At 35.8% G+C, this 20,634-nt stretch overlaps 1 protein-coding gene across 7 annotated transcripts in view; it reads left to right on the top strand.

Annotated features, from left to right (window-relative positions):
• LOC136041641 (uncharacterized) overlaps window positions 1-20,634 on the top strand; it is a 98,039-nt gene that overhangs the window by 64,218 nt on the left and 13,187 nt on the right. For 5 of the 7 annotated variants that reach the window (XM_065726346.1, XM_065726348.1, XM_065726344.1 and 2 more), the window contains exon 3: window positions 22-163. In XM_065726346.1, coding sequence (XP_065582418.1) covers window positions 22-163 — 142 coding nt within the window. Of the gene's footprint in view, window positions 1-21; window positions 164-2,365; window positions 3,847-20,634 lie in introns of those variants that run through there. The other 2 variants (XR_010621078.1, XM_065726350.1) reach the window with 2 other exon arrangements.

The following is a 20,634-nucleotide window of genomic DNA, read 5'->3' as shown; positions in this document are numbered from 1 at the left end:
CTCTTCTTGTATATTTTTCAGGTGGCAGAAAACAATCCAACATACTGTGTAGACCAGATCTGTAGGCGACTGGAACATTCTGATCAATCTGGAGTTCTTGTTTTGCCTTGGCCATATAAGCAAGATTTGCTCATTGATAAGGGCATGGAATGCATTGCCAGTGGTAAGAACATAATTGAAGTTGAAAGTCATTTAAAAAAATAATATTTATCGTATCTCAAGCAGAAAAAAATCATGAAAAATACGAATAAAATGGTTAGATAAAGAAAAGCCACAAATCAGTTTATCAATTCTGAAGCTATTAAGCAAACACCAACATTTCAATGACTACCCTAATCGCTGCCGACCCATATTTTAGCCCAGATAAAAGTAATTTAGCATGCATTTTGCAATGATCTGCACAATCAGCTAATCTACCTTAAAAAATCAGATTTTTACATTTGATAGTAGTATCGTCTCCCCTGTGACAACTGGTAATTTTTGTTTATCCAGACCCCTTTACGCCTCAAGAAGATTCTAGTCAATCAATGTCCAATCCAGAACTCCGACACTAAATAACGCTTCATCAAGGTTTTATATCCTCACTCAAATTCAAAGATAAATATGTCAACGTTCAATTGCTGACTACATGTCGTTACCCTATACCTGAATACAGGTTGTCGTCCTGCACTTGACTGCATGTCGTCAGCACCGGGCACATTGGTTTCACCCATTTTAACCCCATTATTATTAGTATTGCTAGTAGTAGTATTAATAACAATAGTGGTAATGCTAGTAGCAGCAGTTTTTGAACGGATTTCTTTTGGGTCAGTCTAAAAGCCCTCTCGTCAAGTCCTTAAAGTGTCAACTTAATACAATTAGCCATTGTTCTGACATTGCTGATATGTCCTATTTATAACCTGAGTATTCTTGTACTTCTTATCGTAATACTTTCAGCCTTACTAGTAGTTGAAATAGGATTAGTTGTCGAAGAAGTTGAAATAGTAGTAGTAAATATAGCAGTAGCAGTTTTATTTATCATCAGTGCATATATTGTCTTTTGTCCAGATAATCATCCCGTTTAAATATTCTCCGAAAGTTTTAACTTAATACCCAAATGAATTCTTGACATACGGTCCTTTTACAAAGTAAATGCACATAGTATTTTTATTTGGTTCAAATTGCTCCTAAATATTTTAAATGAAGTAGTGTAGTAATTGTAGCAGTAGTAGTGTCAGTAGCTGTAGTTGTATTGGTTGCACGCAAATTTTGTCTTTTTAATCATCTCCCTTATCATTTTCTGAAAGTTTTAAATTAATATATTCAGTCATTGCTGAGTCCTGTTGACAATCTATATATACACATATATTCATTTAAACACTTCCCTGAGCATTCTTTGTAAGGCTTGTCTGAATGTCCTTCATGTTTTTGTAAAGTGAAGTTCAAACAATCATACCTTTATCAGCAACATATATACTATATGTGAATAATGAACGAATTCCCAAAAGTACTACTCTTGTCCTGATGACTATGATGAGATTGACATCCCCAAACAAATAAGCACTGAATAACTCAACAGTGCGAAACAAGAAAGCTCTTTCAAAGTTTTAATAGAATTTTTTTTTGAATTATGGGCTTTGGGAGGGCTGTTAATCCTCCATTTAGTTTTAACCCTTAGAAAATACAATAGAACTCCCATTCAAAAAGTTCCTAGGCTCTATTTTGCTTATTTTCTTTTGTCGTAGTTTTTTACAGATTTGTCTCGTTGGCTAATCCCCCCCCCTATGGAGAACATTTTTTATTGTGTTTTTAGTGATTCGCAAACTGATTATTTTCGTATATTATTATCATGATTATGAATGAATGGTCTATATTTCCAGTGCTGATTATTTGTTTATTTCTTAGTTTTTCCTTGTTTCTTTTTTCTTCTCTTTCCCTGCTTTTTCTTATTTATCCTCGCCTTGATTATATAACTTTATTTATCCTTACCTTGGTTATATCATTTTTTACTTTTTTTCCTTACATTTTTTCTTTATACCTGTGGTCTGGTGGATTTAGTCGTGGAGGGGAACTGCCATCCACCATGAGGAATTTGACGATTTCTATTAGTGGCCCTCTGGCCACTTTGGGGGAAAGTTTACTTGAGTTACAGAATTATCCTTTAGATATTGAAAACATAATTTCTGTTCGTTTTCGTTTTAAGTAATGTCGCTCCTTACTTTCAGTTAAAAAAAACTAGTTTTTTGTTATTTATGCGGTCAATTCACTTTCAAATGAGAACCAATGAATTTCGTTACTCTTAATTTTTTTTTGAAGAAATCTTAATTTTATAAATTCTTCAATAATCTTTAAATGCTTAGTCATTATTTTTTTTTGTTCTCATTAGATTTGGCAAGCGTAAGTACAATCGTGGTCGAATTGTCGATGGTGTTTGGGTATTTGGTGGTATAGAGCGATCTACAGGAAATTCATTCATGGTTGCCGTGCCAGATAGAAGTAGTGCTACACTGTTGGGAATAATACGTGACAGAATCCTGCCAGGTACAACAATAATCAGTGACTTTTGGAGGGCCTATGACTGCCTAGCCCACTATGGCTTTCAGCATTTGCGTGTCAATCACAGTGGGCTGTTATTGAATATCAATTCCTCCCTTGAAGCATTAGTCTGAAGCCACAGCATCAAAAACCGAAAATTCTGTTGTAGAGTGAGGCGTGAGCGTTCCAGCCACGTTTTATGATAGATAGATTTTCTAAAATTACGCTTTCTTCTTTCAATCTCACGGCCATCACGAATGGATATACGCCTGGTTTTCTGGCAACAGAAATAAATTCCAGATTTAACGCAAGTCCGGCCACAAATTGAGCAATCTTTGCTCCTCAATAACATGCCATGGTTATAATACAGTTCTAAAATTGCATCGTCTGTGGCAAATTAAAGTATTCCATTAAATAAATCGATTTTCCAATTATTACAGCTCATTTTCAAGCAAAGTTGTTTATAGACTGAAAAAATGTATTGCTCTTACATACCAGATTTGATGTTTATCCGATAAATGTAAAATAAAACCGCTTTTCATTGAAAAAAATTACCCAATTCGTGGAAATTAGGGAAGTAGCAAAATGTATTTCCCTACGTCCCATGAGCTTTAAGAGTCAGAGAAACATAAAGATAGCAGGTTCTAATTTCTGCCAACCATGGCTTTCAGCATTTGCGTGTCAATCATGACCTAAATTTTGTTGACCCTACAACAGGAGCCCATACCCAAAATATAGAACGGACATGGAGAAAAGTGAGAAATAACATCCCCACTTATGGTAGAAAAGAAGAACATATGGAAGGATATCTTGCAGAGTATTATTTCAAAAAAAAATATTCCGTCAGATTGAGAATGCATTATTTCATGAATTTCATATCGGAGCTTTATAACCCTTCATCAGGCTAAAATATAACTGGAGTCCAGACATTGAAATATAGCATAAGCTTATAAATACTAGAGAGAGAAAACGGGTATAATTTCAACAAAAAGTGGAAAAAATACATTTTTTTTGAATAAATGAAACTTTGAATAATGATTTATTCTTCCCAGAAGTTTAAACTTGCCCCGCATATTTGGATGATAAATTTGAGGAAGTTTATGTGAGTAACAGAGGAGTGACATGTTTGAGGTTTTAAACAGTTAATTGATTTACCATTGAAAGAAGTTGATTCAAGTTGATAGCAGAAATAAAAGAGAAGGATATTTTGATGAAATGAAAAATCAAGACGGGAGGCTCGTCAAGGATTATATTTCGATAAATCAACTATTTATATTGCTAGTGTTGTTTGGATAAATGAAACTTTTGAATAAATTAAACTTTGAATAATGATTTATTCTTTCCAGCAGTTTAAACTTGCCCCGCATATTCTTGGAACCGCCTCATAATCCCCCTCTAGATTTTTTTTTATAATTTCATTGAAAATGCCTTTATTTGTGTTTTCTTTGAAAAAGAACGACAGATCCCCCCTCCCCCCACCATATTTTCAAGACGTATTTTACACCTCCTAAATTGTGTTATTTGACACTGTCTTAGATGGGATCTCTCAACTCAACAAACACAAAGAAGACTTATTACGGATTTGTAAGCAGTCTTTAACGACATTTCCGTCATTATAAATTTTCCACAAATATATTAAAATAAGAATGCTAAATTACCTTATAACTTCATCAAAAGCTCCTTTCAGATCCCGGCGTAAAAGTCGAGAACAAACAGCTTTCTTCGTTAGTTTCTTCGTTACTCTAGAAACAAATTTGGGGTATAAATTTACACATTAAGGGGGTGGGGTAAGGTATAGTGGCTCTACATGCAAAATGTGTTAGGTACAATTATTTTGCATATGAAGTAAAAATTGATTCCTAACTTCAAACTGTCCAAATACTTTACCCCACCCCCTAATATGGAAATATATAGCCCAAATTATATATTTTCAGTTTATTCTGTCACTTGTCTTTGTCTTGTCTCAGGCTAAGCTGAAAGAAACTAACGAAGAAACCGGTTTGTTCTCGAGTTTTGCACAGCGCTAACTTGAGTTAGTGGCGTATAATACACGATTACCTTGATCTTTTCTAAAACGGTTCACTTGTTTTGTCTTAAAATTTAATCAGTAAGATTTTAGGAGTTTTAAGATTAAAAAATAATCAATGCCATTTGTTCTAAAACGGTCAATTTGTTTTGTTTAAAATTCATCAAAAATATATTTTTTTTCCATCCGAAAGTAAGAAGTGACATTAACAACAGCGTACTTAATTCAGAAAACACCAAGAATTTGGATGTGCAATATAAGAAAATGACCGGTCTAGTAACCAATATTGAACCAAATAAATTATGTGGATTTGAAGGACTGTGGATATTACTTATAATACGTTTATGGTACAGGTTAGCAATCTAACATTATTTTTCTTATGCTTATACAGGGCTACGGCCATTCTTATTATAAGAAAAAAAGGGCGACAATTTATAGTCAAGAACAAGGTAAAGAAATATATTCAGAAAAAAGGGGACGACATGCAGTCAGGAATAAGTTGACAACATAAAACCAGGAAAAAGGCAATGATTCGCTGTCAGATACATGACCTCAACTTCAACATTGTCAGTGACAATGTGAAGACAAACAGTCAGGAACTGGGTGACGACTCAAAGTTCAGTGCAGTGAGACGCCATTCAGTCAGAAACAAGGTTATGGCATGTTGTCAGGTACAGTGTGACGACTTACAGTCTAAAATCAGGCTAAGCCAAGCAGCTAGGTTCACGGCGACGACATACAGGACACCCTCTATGGGAGGAGAGTGACATTGCATATACTTTTGACAAAAAAGCGGTTATGCTATTTTTGGAATAAGAAATAAAAACGGTTTTCGTATAATGGATTTGCTTTGTTTGTTCTAGTTGAAGATGAACAGAATATTTTGTGTTTGGTAGTTTGTTTGTTATCAGCAGTGTGAGAGTCAGTCTAGAATAAAGGAAACACAAAAAAATCTTATTAGTTCTGTCTACTTTGGAAAAATGGGTGCATGTAAACAACCAATTTCAAAGATTGTGGGTGCATACGAGAATCTTCAGTAGAAGTATGATCTATAATATAATGAATTAAATAAAAAAAACTAGTTTTTTTTAACTGAAAGTAAGGAGCGACATTAAAACTTAAAACGAACAGAAATTACTCCGTCTATGAAATGGGTTGTCCCCTCAGCAGTCCCTCGCTCTTGACGCTAAAGTTTGACTCTTTGCCACAATTCTACTTTTTAAAACAATTAAAAACTTTAGCGTAAAGAGCGTGGGACTGCGGAGGGGACAACCCATTTCATATACGGAGTAATTTCTGTTCGTTTTAAGTTTTAATGTCGCTCCTTACTTTCAGTTAAAAAAACTAGTTTTTTTTATTTAAGTTCATAACGTTTTTGAATTAATGCATGTTTGATTTTGGCTCTCCGCACATAAATTATTGAAATGAAATTAGTATATTAATTTTTTTTGGCTAAATGGCTTTCTCTTAGTTTTGATCAGACAATTTTTAGAAATAAGGGGTGGGGAAGGAGGCCTAGCTGCCCTCCAATTTTTCGGTTACTTAAAAATGCTACTAGAACTTTTAATATTCAACGAACGTTTTTATTAGTAAAAAAATATACGTAACTTAAGAATTAACTTACGTAACAAACTTTTATATTCTTAAATTTTTATTGTGTGTACGAGGGGGTTTGTATCCTCGTTAATACCTCGCTCTTTACACTAGATCGTAAGTTTTGTCCGAATTCTTTAAGAATGACCCCTGAATCAAAAAGGCCGTAGAATAAATAGTTGAAATCACTAAAAATATTTTAGCATAAAGAGCGAGGTATTTATCTCCTCCTAAATACCCCGCTCTTTATGCTAAAGTGTTTTTAGAACCCCTCATATGCGTAATAATCTCTGTTCGTTTTAAATTTCAATGCTATTCCTTACTTTCATTTGAAAAAACGTTTTCATGTTTATTTTTTCATTGTTTTTTTTTATAGTAATGCTAGAAAATCCTGCGCCCTTTTCATTGAATTTTTCTTCCCCCATGACATATTCCTCAAAAAGAAAGATCCTCCCACAAAGCCCTCTCCCATCAACCCCAACCCCCAGAGCAAAAAATTCCCATGAATACGTCTGTACACTTCCCAATAACCATTACTATATGTAAACACTGGAAAAAGTTTGTAACTTGCAGCCCCCCCCTCAGGGATTGTGGGGGAGTAAGTCATTCCCAAAGACATAGTTATTATGGTTTTCGACTATGCTGAACAAAATGGCTATCTTCAAATTTTAATCTGTTGACTTTTGGAAAAAATGAGCATGGGAGGGGCCTATTTGCCCTCCAATTTTTTTGGTCACTTAAAAAGGGCACTAGAACTTTTCATTTCCGTTCGAATGAGCCCTCTCGCGACATTCTAGGACCACTTGGTCGATAAGATGACCCCTGGGAAAAAAAAAAAAAAAAAAAAAACAAACAAACAAATAAACACGCACCCGTGATTTGTCTTCTGGCAAAAAATACAAAATTCCACATTTTTTAGATAGGAGCTTGAAATTTTTGCTATAAAGTTCTCTGATATACCGAATGCGATAGTGTGATTTTCGTTAAGATTCTATGACTTTTAGGGGATGTTTCCCCCTTTTTTTTCCAAAATAGGGCAAATTTTCTCAGGCTCGTAACTTTTGATGACAAAGACAAAATTAATTGAAACTTATATATTTAATATCAGCGTAAAAATTCGATTCTTTTGATGCATCTTTTAGCATCAAAATGCCGTTTTTTAGAGTTTCGTTTACTATTGAGCCGGGTCGCCCCTTACTACAGTTCCTTACCACGAACTGTTTGAAAAGAAAATAATTTGGTATTTCGGGGCTTCTGACATTATTACTCCTTTGCGGAAGTTAGGCTCAAAATTGAAAAAGGATTATATTCTTTCTCTGGGCCCCTTCCACCTCTTAGTTCGTTTATTTTCCCGTTAGTTTTCACCTGTTTTCGCTTTATAGTTGTGTTATCTCTTAGCAGTTCTTTCGTTAGTTGAGTTATGGTTGTGGTATATATGTTTATCGCTCGTATAGTTGTGTTATTTTCAAATTATATTCCATAATAGAGAGGCTCCGAACACCCAGCATTGTATATTAAGCTCTTAATTTGACGTTTTTTTCCAACGTGACCAGATTCGTCCTGCGCCCTTTTCATTGAATTTTTTTCCCCCATGGCATATTTCTCCAAGGAAAGATCCTCCCACATAGCCCCCTCCCTTAACCCTACCCCCAAAACCAAAAAAATCCCCCTGAAAACGTCTTTACACTTCCCAATAACCATTATTATATGTAAACACTGGTTGAAGTTTGTAACTTGAAACCCCTCCCCCAGGGACTGTGGGGGAGTAAGTCATCCCCAAAAACATAGTCATTATGATTTTCGACTATGCTAAACAAAATGGCTATCTCAAAATTTTGATCTGTTGACTTTGGGAAAAAAATGAGCGTGGGAGGGGGCCTAGATGCCCTCCAATTTTTTGGGTCACTTAAAAAGGGCACTAGAACTTTTAATTTCCGTTAGAACGAGCCCTCTTGTGACATTCTAGGACCACTTGGTCGATACGATGACCCCTGGGAAAAAAAACAAAAAAAAAAACAAACAAACACGCACCCGTGATTTGTCTTGTGGCAAAACATGCAAAATTCCACATTTTTGTAAATAGGAGCTTGAAACTTCTACAGTAGGGTTCTCTGATACGCTGAATCTGATGGTGTCATTTTCGTTAAGATCTTACGACTTTTAGGGGGTGTTTCCCCCTATTTTTCTAAATAAGGCAAATTTTCTCAGGCTCGTAACTTTTGATGGCTAAGACTACAGTTGATGAAACTTATATATTTAAAATCAGCATTAAAATGCGATTCTTTTGATGTAGCTATTGATATCAAAATTCAATTTTTTTGAGTTTTGGTTACTATTGAGCCGGATCGCTCCTTACTACAGTTCGTTACCACGGACTGTTTGAAAAACAAACATCACTTTTATATATTCAATTATAGGCTATGCAAAGAAAGAAGAAGGTGGACGAGTCTCATCACTGTTGTTTTGAATCCTGTCGCACCTAGTCGAAACTGACCAGAAGTTAGTACTTGCGTTAACATGCAGCTTTCTTTTCTTGTTCTGTTAGAACAAGAAATATGATTTTATTAATGCTTTGTCCTTTTCTGTTGTATCGATACAAATTAATTAACACTTTTTTAAAGCAAATATACAAAACATTCTCATAGTTTAAATACAATGAGCAAATAAAGTTTACATACCTTTGGAATAATCATTTCGATCGCAAATGTCAGTACAGAAGATGAAAGAACTGAAACAGGGTGTTCCTTAAAAATAGAATCATATGCGAAAAACCATGTCTTTAAGGTTGTCAGAAGAACATTCGCAATGACCACTATGATCCTATATACATTTCCTTTTAACCGTAGAATTGATTTTACTTTTCTAACATCTTCTTCATTGACTGTTGCCTGAAGCATAATGTGCAGCTCCCAATCCCTGACGTTAACTATACATTCAGTCACGAGTGAATGAGAGAATGAAAAAATAAAGATGACTCCGAGAAGGACCCATGACACATATTTTGGGTATATACGCCTGAAAGATGGAGCTCAGAATCAATTTACAGGGAAGTTAAATTCCCTTATTTTTCAAGATTACGTGTAAGATCTGTCGGTAGGGTTCATATTCAGAGTTAATGTGGATAGTAATGACTTTAACACTGGTGAAAAAAAGTAAGTTATGGTGCTTGAGCTAATGAGGGGTTGGGAAGAGAGTGTTTGGAATCACTATGCTAAAGAATCGTGATACTGTTAAATAGTTCGAGTACGCTTAAATATTACAGATAACCAATAAAGATGTTAAGGATTGCCTATTATGATTTATAGCTGCAGTATTATGTAACAATTAAAAAGTTTTTCCCGTCTATATGGATGAAAAATTTGAAGGCACAGGCTAAATGCACAATATGGTATTAGACTTTACAGTCCCTACCGGTGGTGCTGATCTCTGGTTCTTGGTCTTTCATCCAGGAAGTGCCATGGTGGGTTGGGGGCAGAGGCGCCATTTGGGCATAATCTTGGGATGGGCATGAACTCCATCTGCCCCCCCCCCCGATTCACTTAGTGTCACGTGAGAAAAATGCGGGTTTTAGCAGCACATGAATCAAATATTCTAAGTAAAAACGCATTTTCAGCACCCGTGTGTTGCTTGGAAATGTACTGTAACCGAAGGTGGAACTCAGCCACACTGACCTCTAAGATTGATTATAACAACGAAGAATACAATCAACGAGGTTAAGTGATTAAACTGAAAGTGGAAAATTCAACCAGACAACAGGCTGGCATTCCTCAGCGAGAAACTTTCTTATTTTAGTAAACAATAGGTCGGTGAAAGTAATCTTCATTGCTATGCTGGGGATTGTAACCAAAATCTCGATTTTCCTTCAGCAGAAATCTTCCAGATCAAATATATTAACATAAAGCAACAACATAACAAGATAAAAAAAATATTACAACACTCAAAGTAACAAGGGGAACCGCCGAGGTTTCATTTTTGCAAAATCATCAACAAGCTGGTCGTAGTCCAAATTTTTTACTAAGTCCTTCTCTGCAAATATCAAAAGAAGGTGACTGAGACGATCATCTCCTGTTGTAGACCGCAGGTAGTTTTTCACTATCTCTAGGCTAGAAAAAAAACGCTCATTGCTCGCTGTTGTCACAGGAAGTGTGGCAGCAATACGAAGTACTTTAATTACTTCTGAGTAAGCCACTCGTAATGCCTGAAGATGGTCGACAATGTCTAGGAAGTTTTCCAGCTTTTTCTCCTCATCGAGCAAGAAACGCTTGGCAATACCAGCTTGAGATTCAAGAAGAATGTCGTTGATATCCAGCTCGCCGTAAAGAGCAGAGAAACGCTTGAGCGGCTCTGTGTCCATAAACTTGGTTGAGCTTGGATCCAAGGCTTCGAGTATACTCAGCACTGGCAAGTTATCTGTAAACCTTCTGTCAAATTCGGCTAGTAGACAGTCAAAAGTTTCGAAGTATTCTCGCTTCATTATATCTGCCAAAGTAGTAGTCCGATTTCCAGATTCGATGAAATTCTTTCCTAGCGTCAAAGTTGTCACAAATTGTTTCAGATGCTTGGTTATCTTTTGAGTTCTTTGAGGTCGTCCTTTCTGACCAACAGAGGAGGGTCTAGTCGCGGGTTCATTCACAGCAGGTACTTCGATTTCGAGTTCTGTTGCAAACTCTTTAGCCTTTTCGAAAAGCGATACGAATGGAGCATCTGAACGCAGGTCTGTGAGTTCGCTTCTTGTGGCCTGAATCAGGGTGCGCGATCGAGAAATAACCAAGTCGACGGCCTGGAGATGCTGAAACAGCGAGTTCGTCACTCGCATAATTGCTTCTTCATCGTGCAATTGGAATATAACAAGAAACGATTCAAGAAACGATCACGTATTAAGGACATTTGCTTATTCTATCCACCAGGCTTCATCCCGATTCCTCCACTTTTTTTTCAATTTTTTTTAATTACTCGCAGATGGTCGAATCTGGGAAAACGACATTATCAAGTCAATTTGAGCAGCTCCCTGACACGCCTACCAATTTTCATCGTCCAAGCACGTCCAGAAGCACCAAACTCGCCAAATCACTAAACCCCTCCCCCCAACTCCCCCGAAGAGAGCGAATCCGGTACGGTTACGTCAATAACGTATCAAGGACATTTGATTATTCTATCCACCAAGCTTCATCCCGATTCCTCCACTCCAAGTGTTTTCCAAGATTTCCCTCTCCAACTCCCCCCAATATCAAAAGATCTAGTCGGGATTTGAAAGAGCTCTGAGACATGAACTCCTTCTAAATATCAAATTTCATTAAGATCCAATCACCTATTCGTGTTTTCCAAGATTTTAGGTTTCCCCCTCCCAACTCCCCCCCAAATGTCACCAGATCCGGTTGGCATTTGAAATAAAAGCTCTGAGACACGATATCCTTCTAAATATCAAATTTCATTGAGATCCAATCACCCGTTCGTAAGTCAAAAATGCCTTATTTTTTCTAATTTTTCAAAATTAAAAAAAAAGAAGGAAAAATTCCCTTCATAAAAATCCAGGAAAAGTAATTCAATACCATGCTTGACAACTATTCAATATTTCATGCTTTAATTGTATCTTATAATTAAACTAATAAAAGTGTGTCCTATCAATCTGGATAAAACTTGAGAATTATTGAGCTAGTTAAGAAAAAATGACTGGAAATATTTTCCTATATGAATAAAGCTAGACCTAAAAAATGTACAATTGTGAAAACTAAATGGTTATTTTCCGCCAATTTTACCCTTCTGAAGCACATATTCAACATTCTTTCTTTACCATAAATATATCTAGCAATACTGTACAGCTTTTGTAAGCACATACTATTAGATTATTCTAAAAATACATCTGGTTGTCAAAGAACTACTACTACCTTCTCAAGCTATACAAACAGGAAACACTCATTTAGACAATTTATTCAGAAAGGAACTTTAAGGTATAAATCAAACGTTTCTTTAAGTGCAATGACTAATATAACAATTTTGACCGTAGGGTGCTTTAGGTGGTACAGATAAAGCAAAAACAGCAAAAGAAAATATAGAAGTAGAAGTAAATATAAATATAGAAGTAAAATATAGAAAATAAATCTGACTGTCAGAGTGCCTATAATATATTAAATAATACTTGATATATTCACCCGACTATGGTTTGATCATTTACGCTAAAGTTTGACTCTGTCACAACTCCACTTTTAAAGGCAATAAAAATACTTTAGCGTAAAGAGCGACCCGTTGAGGAGGGGACAACCCCTTTCATATACGGAATAATTTTTGTTCGTTTTAAGTTTTAATGTCGCTCCTTACTTGCAGTTAAAAATACTTGTTTTTTTATTTAATTTTGGAAAGGTTTTGAATTAATTCTTTGATTTTGGCTCAACGCACATGAATAAACAAAACAAAATTTAAATTTCGTCAATATATAGCTCTTTACACTAAAGCTTGAATTTTGCCCCGAATCTTTAAGAATGACCCCCGAATCACAAAGGTCGTAGAATAAATAATTGAAACTACTAAAAATACTTTAGTGTAAAGAGAAAGGTATTGTGGAGGAACCGAATCCCCTTCTATACGTAATATTTTATGTTCGTTTTAAGTTTTAATGCTGCTCATTCTAGTTGAAAAAAAATGTATTTGTTTTCTCATTGTTTTTTTTTAAATAATACTAGAAAATTCTGCACCACCTTCATGGATATTCTCTTCCCTCATGATAAATTCCTTCATGGAAAGGTCCTCCCACATAAACCCCTCCCCTCAACATACACATACCCCAACGCGTAAAAGCCCACCCTGAAAACGTCTGTACGCTTCATAATAACCATTACTATATGTGAACAATGGTCAAAGTTCGTAACTTGCAGCCCCTCCCCCAGGGACTCTGGGGGATTAAGTCATCCGCCAAGACATAGTTTTTAGGTTTTCGACTAATTTGAACAGAATGGCTATCTCAAAATTTTGATCTGGTAACTTTGGGTAAAAATGTGCGTGAGAGGTGGCTTAGGTTCCCTCAAATTTTTTTGGTCACTTAAAAAAACAACAACAAAAAAACAAATAAACACGCATCCTTGATCTGTCTTCTGGCAAAAAATACAAAATTCTATATTTTGTAGATGGGAGCTTGAAACTTCTACAGCAAGGTTCTTTGACACGTTGAATCTGGTGGTGTTATTTTGACTAAGATTCTATGACTTTTAGGGCGTGTTTCACCCTTTTTTCTAAAATAAGGCAAATTTTCTCAGGCTCGTAATTTTTGATGAGTAAAACTAAACTTGATGAAACTTATATATTTAAAATAAGCATTAAAATACGATTCTTTTGATGTAACTATTGGCATCAAAATTCCGTATTTTAGAGCTTTGGTTACTATTCAGCCGGATCGCTCCTTACTACAGTTCGTTACCACGAACTGTTCGACTTAAGATACTCAGTTTTGTTTCCCTTCAAGCTTGGTAGGGATTAAACAACCCCTTTGGTAGATGTATAAATAGCATCATCGTCACTAATTTACCTTTTCTTTTGCATTACTTACATTTTTTTTAGACTCTTTCAAGACAAAAGAAAGGTAGTCGATTTTTGTCTAGTCTATTCGACCCAAATTTGTAAGTTTTGTTTATAGCACTTATGAAGAAATTTAATTAATTTCTGTAGGTTTCATTAACCGAATACTTTTGAAAGGGATAAGCAGGTAAATTTACCGACAAGCTAGCTATTTATTTACTATTTAGTGTTTTTTTGCGGTAACAAATTTGCTGATATCATGCGTCAGGTAATGATTATCTTATCATTACCTGATAAGGTGATGATTATCTTATTTGATTAATTTTTGAATTTTGCTTATGCTATTTAAATGTTTGAACACTCCGTCAGGGTAATGAAACCTCTTTGCTCTGATGTTTCACATACCTTTTTTTTCAAGACGGACGTCATGAGAGGGTAACTCCATCCAAGAGTGTCGGCTTGGGATCTTTATTTTATTTAATTATATATGCTAATAAAAGTAACCACATTTGTAACATTTAGATTGAAATATTTAAGAAAATTAAACAAAGTAACAAAGTAATAAAAGAGTCGGGTATATTTTGTTAGGTTCAACCATGGTGTCAACTGCACTTATATTCCTATGGTGTCTTGAGAAAAAAAGAATGTAATTGATGTTCTTTATCATCTTTGTGTTTCTGCCAACTTTGCGTTTCAGCCTTCTGTATCTGCATTAATATACATATCTCCTCAACCATTAAACTTTATTCAAAGCATCAGTATTAACTTATCAGGGTCCCAACTACTTTAAACCTTTTCTAATCACTTCTTCCAACCTCGATCGAAGACCTTCATATTTTTTGCTCGAAATCTTTATTATCATAAATTTCAAAATATGAAATTATTTTTTTGATAATCTGATTTTGCAAACCTGCACATACTCTTCCTCCACCTCTACTTTATTCAAATTCTCATAGTCTGATGAAAGAAGAATGTAGTTGAAGGTTCTTTTTATTTTAAGTTTCATTTTTGTTTCCTTTTGTTTTTCTTGCTTTATTTTTCAATGTTTTTCTCAAGACTGAAAAGTTTAACAGCAAAAAAATCATTATAGAAAAACACAGTGCTAGAAAAAGAGGGTTAATCTTTTTAATTTCTTATGCCGAATTACCTTTAATTGTATTATAATTAATCTTTTTAATTCCTCAAAATTGAGCCTAAGGACATGGAGCTAGGAAAAACTGGTTACTTTTTCTTTTATCAATATTATTATTGTTTTTATCATTGATTCCAGAGAAATAAACTCACTCATGTAATTTTTGGTAATTTGAGCTGTTTTGTGGTAGTATTTTAGTCTTTAGAGCACAAAAAATTACACAAATATCAAAATTCAAAACCTACTGTCCACGGAGCCTTTTCAGGGCTTTTTGGGCATCATCCACCCTCCCTTTCTTCAATAGCCAAACAGGAAATTCAGGATGAAACTACATTGACAAATATGCAATTGGATATACAAGCTGACAAAGGGTTAGAACCCTCCAGTCCACAAATTCCCCAATGACGTAGCAGACAAGGACTCCGAGCGCAAGAGCAACAGAATGAAGGCCTGAAACAGCTCCTCGCAGTTCTGGTTTAGCAATTTCACTTGTCTAAAATAAGAAAACGTTTTTCTTGTATTTGTGTTTCTTTTTTATTATTATTATTTTTAAGACTGTTTCTTTTTGCAAATAAGTTTGAAACAAGGTTTTAGTCACTTTGTGCGGTCTCTGTTAGATTTTACTAATGTCGCATACCGCCAAAAAGTATTTAATTAAATTTAAGTTTATCAAAGGAATCTGTCCGTATTGCCACAAAAGCCAACTGAGAGACGGAAATCTTCATTTCGTAATAACAAGGAGGGGCAATTTAAAATCTTAACTTGTTTAGGCTATCGAAATGATATTTCAGGATTACGCTGTCTCAACAGGGCTGTAAAGCAAAATATGCACTTATTTTTTTAGACATACATGTGTGGAATAGCAATTAACAAATAAGTTGGAATTTAACCTGACAACTAAAAAAATATCCCCGAAAAACAAATGCAAACAGGTTTTTAGTACTGATTCCTCTATAGGCGATATTACAAAAAGTTTTATCATGTCTATTGAATAGTAAAAATAAGTAACCCCCCTCCCACGCCCTCTTTTTCCCCAATGTTGTCCGACCAAATTTTGAGATATCAGGTTCCATGGAGATGGTGTGTTGTTTCCTGGCATTATTTGAATAACGATCAGAAATTAAATAAAAATACCATGTCTTTTCAACTGAAATTAAGGAGCGATATTTATACTTAGACAAACAGACATTATTATATATATAAAGGGGGTTGTCTTATTTTAATGCACTTTACGCTAAAATTTCTTAGAACTTTTAAAAATGTTATTATTGTAAAAAAAAAAGTCATTCTTAGATAATTGGAACAAAAAGTCAAACTTTAGCATAAAAAGCGTGGCATTGAGGAGGGGGCAACCCTATTAATATACAGAATAGCTTCTGTTCGTTTTAAGGTTTTATGCTACTCCGTATTTTCAGTTTGATTTTTTTTTTTTTTTTTAATTTAATGTACCTGGGTGTATCTTGTTCGTGAATTTTTACATGGACAGTGCAGTCTCTCCCATGTTGAATGATGTACGTATTATGGATGGGTAATGTCGGGGGTATTGGTAGTGGAGGGGGAAATCTTGGTGCTTGAGCCTTAAGCGAACTTAGCTTAATGGTTTATTATCATTCTGTAATATTTGAATTCTCTTTACAGCTACGAAAGTTTTTCAAAGGGCGCATTTTAATACCAATGCATCAAAACTCTCATTGAGCCTTAAGATAAATACAGGTTTAGTTCTAAGAATGAAACAAGAAGACTGTGGAGGTATAAATTGATGTGGAATCTTGAGGACTGTATTCAGGACTTTTGTTTGGGGGGTTATTTTATCCGGGGAAGGGTTAAAACTTTAAAAAACACATCAAAAATGTGGAACTTATGGTTAATCCTTGATTTCTGAGAATATTTCTAGTCTACGCTGTTATAATGAAAGTAAACAGTAACATTAAACCTATGAGCAGAATGTATTCTGTATAAGAGGGGAACTGCCCTTCCCCATCCCCACCTCTGCCTCAAGGTCGTATTAACTTCGGAGGATGCTCGTTTGACCGGAAATTGATAGTTTTAGTTTTTTTTTTTCTTAGCAAAAGTGATTGGAAACCAACCATCCGCCGGGGGGGGGGAGGAGTATTTTCTTGGAACGTATTTTTCACGGGCGGTTATTTTCGGTAGGAGAGTATTTATCGGGAGAGGGGGAGTATTTTCCGCGGAGGACATTGTCCGGGGGTCCGTAAAGTCCTAGACCCGTAGAGACTGAAAGGTTGAAAGGAACCCCATTAAAGGATATAAAAAAGGAGAAATTTATCTGGCTTTAATGGTTTGTAGCGGCGGATTTTCTTTGTTTTTGTGACAAGAAAACAGCTTTTCTTATGAATCATCTTGGCAGGCATGAATCATCATGACTTAAAAAAAAACAATTCTAATAAGGTTGAAAGTGTAAAGATTGTAACTTGTGTTTTACCCAACGATACTGCCTCAAACTTGTAGAATACAGAAAAAACTGAGTACGGTTGTTCAGTTACACGAGGGTTCATTTCCACGGTAGTAGAGTTATAGAGGGTTCAGTTACACGAGGGTTCTGTTAAACAGGGTTAAGTTGACCGGGGGTTGAATTGCACGAGGGTTCAGTTAGACAGGGCTCAGTTGCACAAGGGTTAAGTTAAAGAGGGCTCAATTGCACGATGGTTCAGTTACACGGGTGTTCAGATGGATGGTGGTTCAGTTGTAAGGTGGTTCAGTTATAAGGGTTCAGGTGCAAGGGGGTTCAGTTGCAAGGGGTTCAATTGTAAGGGGGGTCAGTTTCAAGGGGGTCCAGCTGCAAGGGGGTCCAGTTGCAAGGGGTTCAGTTGGGTTCAGTTGCAAGGGGGTTCAGTTGCAAGGGGAGTTCAGTTGCAAGGGGAGTTTAGTTGCAAGGAGAGTTTAGTTTTAAGGGGAGTTTAGTTGCAAGGAGAGTTTCGTTGCAAGGAGAGTTTAGCTGCAAGGAGAGTTTAGCTGCAAGAGAAGTTTATTTACAAGGGAAGTTTTGTTGCAAGGAGAGTTTAGTTGCAAGAGGAGTTTATTTGCAAGGGGAGTTTAGCTGCAAGGGAAGTTTATTTGCAAGGGAAGTTTAGTTGCAAGGAGAATTTAGTTGCAAGGGGAGTTTAGTTGCAAGGGGAGTTTAGTTGCAACGGGAGTTTAGTTGCAATGGGAGTTTAGTTTCAAGGAGAGTTTAGTTGCAAGGGGAGTTTAGTTGCAAGGGGAGTTTAGTTGCAAGGGGAGTTTAGTTGCAAGGAGAGTTTAGTTGCAAGAGGAGTTTATTTGCAAGGGGAGTTTAGCTGCAAGAGAAGTTTATTTGCAAGGGAAGTTTAGTTGCAAGGAGAGTTTAGTTGCAAGGGGAGTTTAGTTGCAAGGGGAGTTTAGTTGCAAGGGGAGTTTAGTTGCAAGGGAAGTTTAGTTGCAACGGGAGTTTAGTTGCAAGGGGAGTTTAGTTACAAGGGGAGTTTAGTTGCAAGGGGAGTTCAGTTGCACGGGCGCTCAGTTCCTTTGGGTTCAGTTACAAGGTGGTTCGGTTGCAATGGAAACGAGATAAACTACTATGCAGGTATATTTTAATTAAATGTTTAATATATAGAGCTTAGGTATTTAATATGATACGTTCCGGGTGGCCTGCTTTCCATTCTCTGTTGTAATTTCTATAATTTTGTAACGAAAGTATAATATTTTCATCATATTTCGGTATATTCCATTAGGATTAACCTAAATTTACTTATTTGGTGGTGCCGCTATAACACCCGAGTACCGAAAATTAAAAAGCATAATTAAGAAAATTAAAGCATAATTCTTTTATGTATAATTCCCACAGCGCATTAAATTGAATACCTAACCTAGCCTAACCAATATATCAACTCTATATATTAAATATATGTAAATAAAATAGACCTACCTAGTAGTTTACATTAATGTGCCTAAGCTTATTGTTTGCGAATGCAGACAGACAAATTCAGTTTTACGAAGACTGATCAGATCAAACTTTTTAAGGGGGTTCTGGATAATACACTTGTGCCAATGACTGTAACAACAGCCAAGTCAAAACAAGGGAAGATATCATTCAGAAATTAGATTAGACAAACACTCTTTTACTAGCGATTGCGTGGTCTAAAACGGTCAATTTGGTTTGAGTAGTTGTGTTTTATACGCCACTCTCTCAAGTTTTTATTTGTTTTTTTTTATGGTGCAACACGACTACCTTGTTTAAGTTGAAAGTATTTGTCAACTAATTTGACAGTAATTTGACAAGAAAAATAATCATAGTAGGAGCAGTTGCGCCCTGGATGGTTGGCTGAAAAGGGGAATCTTTGACTATGCGCCATCTTTCATCGACGGCACGTGTCCTAGCTATCTAAACTTTTTTCTCATTATAACACTTCAACCTGTACTGAATTCGTATTTTTCCTACAGCTTATTGCTTGAAACACAGTTAGTCTCATTGGCTTTTTTTATTTAAAAAAAATTCAAGGTACGTAAAATGACTTTTCTTGGCTAAGATCTGTTTTAGAGGTATTTCCCTCACTTAAGTAGGTATTTATCTTTAAATGAGATCCACCGGTTGCGGCAAGGGATGCTAACCCCTCCCACCCTCTTCTCTAGGAAACTCCGAACAAATATGAAAATGAAAATGGCTTTCCTGTTTTTAGGAATTTCTAGTTTTCCTTCTCTGACCTTGACCATCCAAAATGAATATGACAAAATAAATCGGGGTTAATGGCGCTTCTCATGGCCTGTCAATTTTTCTGGTAGAATAGCTTTTTTTTCATTTTAGCAGCTCTTTTCCGAATTTTCGATTTATCGAAAAAAAAGAAAAATAACAAAAGAAAAAAGGGGTTTTCAATTACCTGTCAATCCTTCGTAAGACCCCTTCCCAGGCCATTCGGGGACAACCTGCCCTTCATTTGGTCCTTTGGGTGGATGGAATGAAAGCATGGTCTTTGGATAGAGGTTTGGATGGTAGGACGAAAAAACCAGACTGTTTACAAACTCATGTAGTGAACTTCGATGTTTGTCAGACTTTATGCACTTTCATAGATCAGCTCTATATATTTAGACATTTATTTAGCAGTGACTTACAACAATTATTAGACCGTTTACCTCCACCAACACCGTAATTCACGATTTTCCAGGTGTGTTTTGAAGATGAATAATACTAGGGTAGGATTTCCTTAGGGTTTGCCTTACTAATTATATGAGGCGTGCCTACTGGGCATAGATGGCAAGCTTTAATGAAGTTTTTGAGATGCTGGTTATAAATATGATTAATTTTATAGAAAACAACAACATATATGCCACTGGGACTCTTTGTCCCACCAAATATAATGAACAACAAAGAAATACTTATAAACTATAAGAAATTTGGAACAATTGCAGTAATCCAAAGCCCGCCTAAGAAGAGTCTAACATAGACTTGAGGTCAACCGCATATTGAGATAAAAAAAAGTAACAATTTACAGCAAAGTGTAACCTATACAGGCTACGTCCAACCACGATTTTATGGACCACAAATGTTACTTAATTGGTCAGATTAACACACTACTAGTGCTACTGACGGGAAAGGTATTGTAATTAAATTTTCAGAGAACATTGAAGAGAGTGGTTTGCTGAATTTAACCACGCGATGTGGATGCGTGCTGTCAAGTCCGTAACAGCTACATTCTAAGGACAGCTTAGAGCATTAAGCTGAAACGGGTGATCGGATCTTGATGAAATTTGATGTTGGGAAAGATATCATGTCTCAAAGCTCTTATTTTAATTCTGGACCAGATCAGGTGACATTGGGGGAAGTTGGAATGATGAAACCTAAAATCTTGGAAAACGCTTAGAGTGGAGAATCAGGATGAAACTTGGTGGG

The sequence above is a fragment of the Artemia franciscana genome, unplaced genomic scaffold (genome assembly GCF_032884065.1).
Source record: "Artemia franciscana unplaced genomic scaffold, ASM3288406v1 PGA_scaffold_32, whole genome shotgun sequence".
Taxonomy (NCBI): domain Eukaryota; kingdom Metazoa; phylum Arthropoda; class Branchiopoda; order Anostraca; family Artemiidae; genus Artemia; species Artemia franciscana.
This window is presented reverse-complemented; position numbering and strand designations above follow the sequence as displayed.